At 38.2% G+C, this 5799-nt stretch overlaps 1 protein-coding gene across 1 annotated transcript; it reads left to right on the forward strand.

The window, feature by feature from the left end:
• Nucleotides 1-846: 846 nt before the first annotated feature.
• Nucleotides 847-4252, forward strand: twist2. The gene is made up of 2 exons (XM_076263721.1): nt 847-1566; nt 3703-4252. Exon 1 carries the CDS (start codon nt 1048-1050, stop codon nt 1534-1536), a length of 489 nt encoding a protein of 162 aa, XP_076119836.1. The 5' UTR covers nt 847-1047; the 3' UTR covers nt 1537-1566; nt 3703-4252.
• Nucleotides 4253-5799: the final 1547 nt, after the last annotated feature.

Consider the following 5799-nt stretch of genomic DNA (forward strand, 5'->3'; position numbering starts at 1 on the left):
AAGAAATAAAGAATAATTTTAAATTGATTAGAAGTAAAGGAATAATAATAGAGAAAAACAGAAATAAAGTAACCCCAATTGAAAACGGAGTCTCTGCTGACTGAAAATAGAAAGGTTTGGCAGCGGATAATGGCGAACGATAATAAGAGCCACGTGCACGAAGCAATGTGTAGAAAACATGACATCACACATCAAGGGGTAGTACTCTGACAAAATGCATGGAATCCCCCACCGGAGGCATCTGTAGAAACACTAGAACCTTTAGGTTAGTTTAAGACTTTTCCTCTTTGACTTCCTTATTTAAAAAAATGAAAATAAAGCGAAATCAAGAAACGATATTCCATGTCTTCTGCTCAATGACTTATAAAGCTTATTGAATATGTTTCACCAGCTTTTGACAATATATACAGACTACAGACTTCAACACATGTAAATGTTGTCATTCGATATTAGCCTGTATATACTTTTTACAGTAGGCCTATTGAGATAATTACAAATTATTTCAATAGTAATTTTAATTCTAATTTTACGCAGCAACGAATAGACTACTTTTGGGCAGTTAAAGCTCAGTTAATTCCATAATGTGAATTTAATGACATTTGCTTTCGTAAAATTAGTTTTTAAGCAGTAGTTTTTGTTATTACAATGTCAGCATTTGTGGTTAAATATTTCTTTAAAAAGTGCATTGTTATTGGCATCATTCGGAGATGTACTGTAATTTAAAACTCACTAGTCCCTCCTGTTTATTGGACAGCCAATCAGAGTTCGATGCAGCCTCCCCCTCCATTCAGACCACTATTTAGCATCTGAAACTGGGGTAAAGTTTCCAAAAAAATCTAGGAAAAAACTTCCTGCGAAGGGGAAACTGTGCCAAGCGACAGTTTGAGAATTTAATATCCTAGTCAAAACACCTAAGTGGAAGAGGAGAGACCAAACACAACTTGAAATTTGTCTGTCTAGCTGCAACAACGGATATATTTCCTCACCACGGATTCTAAAGTGGAGAGCGTTTTTTCTGCCCTATCCTTGCATTTCTTTAAAAAAGAGATGGAAGAGAGTTCAAGTTCTCCAGTCTCCCCTGTGGATAGCATAGTGACCAGTGAGGAGGAGTTGGACAGACAACAGAAAAGGTTTGGAAGGAAGAGGAGACACAGTAAAAAGTCGAGCGAGGACAGCAGTCCTCCGTCCTCCGTGAAACGGGGCAAAAAACCGAGCCCGAGCAGTACGCAGTCCTACGAGGAGTTGCAGAACCAGCGGGTGCTGGCCAACGTCAGGGAGAGGCAAAGGACTCAGTCGCTAAACGAAGCTTTTGCATCGTTACGAAAAATCATACCAACTCTGCCGTCGGATAAACTCAGCAAGATACAGACATTGAAGCTGGCATCCCGATACATTGATTTCCTCTACCAGGTGCTGCAGAGCGATGAGATGGACAGCAAGATGTCGAGTTGCAGTTACGTTGCGCACGAGAGACTCAGTTATGCTTTCTCGGTGTGGAGGATGGAGGGTGCGTGGTCAATGTCTGCGTCCCATTAGCTACAAAGACGCCCTGATTATGCCAAAGGGGTATGTTGTGTAAAATGTGTCAGTCTTAGTGAAATCTGTATTATATTTGCAGAACTGACAACACAACAATTAGCCTAGTTAGCTGCAGAGAGTTGGGAAGCCAACTTGTGTTGGCGTACTGAAAGTTATAACTGCTCTATTACACGCAATTACAAATTGCGGACTAAGACCTTTTTGATGTGAACTGATTTTGCCTGTAAGAGATGATATGATTAAGAAATGTTCAGACTAAATGAGAAAATTGAGAATCTAGGCGCAATCAACGGATATCGTTTATCTTTAGTATAACACGTATTGGAAAGATATTGGATGCACACCAGGCCTACATCCTTTCCAAAACGCACAGGACGCAGTGAATCAATAAAGAGCAGGTTAAAGGTTATTGCTTCAGTGCTGCTATTCCACACCTTTCGGGGTTTGGCTTGAAAGTGAAGAAATACAAGTGTGGCAGCTAGAATTACGTAAGAGTGAGCATTCGTTTTGTTCCTCTTTTTTTAAAAGCCTCTTAAATGGTCATTTTATCAGCCAGTTTCTACAGAAAACACATCTTTGGTTAAGCTATCTGTGCTGTGAGACCACTGCCATCCTCAGCTGAGGAGAATCAAAAGAGCATGGGAGAGGACACAGGCCTAACAGAAGCGCCAGCCATGAACTGGTCCCTCATGGATAATTTAGCTTCACAATGGAACGTTTTCCTGTGCATGGACCGCAGTCATGGCTACTCTTGAGTGTGGGCATAAAGTTCAAACCAGCGTTAGATCGGGGGCATGAGTTACAGGGTTCCTGGCTCGTAACTATAATTTCTGTTGTGATTAGGATATTTCCATATTCTTTACGATTACATAATGCTAAAATGTCTAAAAAAAATTTGCAGATTGTTTGACAGGCCTTTGGAGCCTACATTCAGCCCCGATTTTAGCACTGCCATGTGAGAAAGTAATTTAACGCACATGCACTGTTTCGAATTATTTGACAATATTTTCTTATTATATATATATATATATATACATACAAGTTGCTTAATTCTTAAGGCTGCTTAACTCTCATTTACTACATTCAATAGTGTAGTCTCACATGGTGAAAAAATAATTCTACTTAATGTATTACAATGTCAGCCCTATAGTGACAAAGGGTCAAGGTGTTCCATCTCATGTAAAGGTCGCAGAATATCTCATAGAGGATGTCAAGAGGTCTACACAGTGGGCTACTTGTTTTTGTAGGCCTACATATCATATTTTTCCGAACAACAGAATGACAGACATAAAAGGGACAAATGCAAAAAATAGAATTATAGTTGATAATTCAAGGGCGCAAAGTAGGTTTTACACATTTTCATTGGTGTTTTATTGGTGTAGGCTATACGCATTTTATTGGTGGAGAATAACGGTCTGTCTGCAGGCCGCAGGTTGCACGTACAAATAACACGAATAGTTCGTTGTATTTGTTTATACCACACATTATAGACCAAATATTACACAAATGATATACTACCAAAACAGACAGGGATTAAAATAACATGTATGGCAATAACATTTACCACATTGCGATGGCAAATAGGAGTCAGTGATTATATTAGCAAAATATTTTAACCTGTTTTAAGACTCCTAGCTAAAGGCAAAGGCTTTGTATGTAAAATATTTTGTTCAGTCGTATGTGCGTTTGCGTGTCCTTCTTCAGTAGGAATGTATGCTTATTATTATTCGAAGAGGTCTTGTAATTTCATACTTTTGCGAATGTGCATATTTGACTACAGATCATAGGTCTTATGCCACTACACGGTTAGGAAAAACTTCGTTTCCTAAAAAGCAAACTTCAGTTATTTTTTAGTGATGTAACTGCCATGAATAGTTCAGCGTGTTTACACTTAAATTCTTTTCCGCTGTTGCCATGTGGTACCACTTAAGGTCATGTAATTGTTTCATTAATTGCTTCCTATACCTATTGGTCTATATTCACATGTATGCACACATAAATAAACAAACATAGTGATACATGGCTTGTTCTATTAATATGTAGGTTTATTTTTATTTTGATTGGGATTAACCAGACCTAGTAGGCTACAGTAGGCCTACGTGTCATTTGATGCAAAGATTGTTATTTAAAAATCTTTTCTTTTCTTTTTTTGTCTCTTCGTAGACTGTTTAGGCCTTCTTCCACTAAGTATGAAGACACCAAGGGAATAATTGAAGAACCTTCGAACCTCAAAGACATTCTATGAGACGTAATGTGATACACAACTGCGGGCTCTGGATGAACACTTCAGGCATCATGCATCTGATAAGAAGACAGATAAATGGCCAAGAGTGATAACTGACACCTACATTGCGGTACCCAGAGTTCAGTGGCGTCTCCTCTGTCGACTAACACATTTATTATCTTTTAACAAGTTATTAAATGTTGGTATGGTGACTGACAGGAAGCCATTCTGTATCTTTAAGAATACTATATTTCATGTGTTTTATCTTTAAATAGAGGTATATATATATATATAAATGTTTCGATTCAAAATATTGTACATAGGCTACCTGTGATTATCGTCTGCTTTAAAGGGGACCAATGCAATTTAGAATCATTCTCTCTTGAGGTACGCTGCATGGATTTTCCTATGGTATTGTAGACAACATTCTCAAAAACCGTCCATTGTATATTTGTGCTTATTTATTAAAACTCATATTTTTTTGAACAACATAGTCGAGCTCATTGCTTTAAATAGAGCACCTTTTTAGGTAACAGGTTTACTCATGTCGTCAAAACACGTGGTTCTCTATTGCTGTACAGTCTCGACCATCAATATGGAGGGTTCAAAAAACCTTGAATAAACTCACTTCAATAATAATACCCCATTTTTATATCGCTTTAAATTTTGCATGTTGTTTGCTTGATTGCCATATGTTTTGCAAGTCACACATCTATGGAGTAGACTCTGAGGTCAGGGATTTTCAGATGAAGCCCGAATTGAGGTGTTTGACCTGGGCGTGAAGAGAAAGTGCAGAAAGACTTTTTGTTTGTTTGTTTAGCACTCCCTTGTTGTGGAAAGAAACCACCAGCTATGGCTTTTATAAAAATGCACAGGATCATTAGCAGAGAAGAAATGCAAGCCAGTTTTAAACCAAGGCGTATAAAAGGCTTGTCCGCCTTAATAACGAGTAATCACTTAAATGGCGATAGCTGGAGGGAAATTCTTTAACGAGCAAAGGAGCTCGAACAACCGCAGATAACGACAGCAGCTATTTTCTAAGCTTTAAATACCGGACCCCCACCAGACCTCTTAATTTTTCCTTTCTATCTAAACCACACTCGCAAAGCATAAAATTGTTTACATCTATTTTCCCAGACTTCATGAGACCCAAATCCCTGAAAAGAATAAGGACCCTGTGTCCACTCTGGATAGATGGGAGTGCTTACATTTCTTCATAATACATTCAACAAAATGTAACCATACTTCAAAGGTTTAATTTCTACTTATCGGTACACAAGTAGCCTACTAATATGTAACTTAAAGTCGGCACATTGTGCATCATTGGTTGTCGACCTATGTCGACTTTATCTGCAAAGCTTTGAAAAACTGCTTAACTTTTCATAATCAAATTTATTATTTTGGCATTAAGGGTTATTCAATCATTGGTAGTGCTTCAAAAAACACTTATAAAAGAAAACAATCTCAGACTAGGATACGTGAGGTTTGCTCTCGAGGTCCCAAAGTGCACATGCTATGTCTTTTGGCAATATGGCAGCATGTTCGAGAGGAAACACCTGCAATTTGGACGTACAGGTCTCATAATATCTTCCTGTGGCGGCCGACTTGCAGGTTGAGAGGCCAAGAGTAACCAGAGAGGGAGGTTGCGGTGAAGGCCCTAACATAAGGACCACACCTCTCACGTTTTGTGCACCTGCCCCATCACTCGCTTGAAAATACAAATAAATACCTAATAATTGGCATTGTGCAATAAACTGTGTTGTACTGTTTTCTTTTCATCTGAGTTTATAACTGTGATTCATGTTTTTTTTATTTTTTTTATGTATCCTGCGCCAGTTCATGATTTCTATTTCTCATGATTAGCGTGCTTTATTATGCCGCGCGTTAATTTACGCAAATGCAGTTGCACAGAGAGCAAATCATTTCCCCTTGAGGTAGCCTAAATTAATCGAAATGCCATCCGACTCTATGTCTGCCCTCTCTAATTAAAACTAATGTGCATGCTTTAACAAAACTATTAACATTTATTTGCATTG

The sequence above is a fragment of the Alosa pseudoharengus genome, unplaced genomic scaffold, assembly GCF_046254945.1.
Source record: "Alosa pseudoharengus isolate Yale_2024_CS ecotype anadromous, Long Island Sound unplaced genomic scaffold, YU_APseudo_1.1 YU_APseudo_1.1_scf_3, whole genome shotgun sequence".
Classification (NCBI taxonomy): Eukaryota; Metazoa; Chordata; class Actinopteri; order Clupeiformes; family Clupeidae; genus Alosa; species Alosa pseudoharengus.

Bases quoted from the DNA above. Each gene is read 5' to 3' on its own strand.
- twist2 (XM_076263721.1), top strand. From the start codon at position 1,048: ATGGAAGAGAGTTCAAGTTCTCCAGTCTCCCCTGTGGATAGCATAGTG.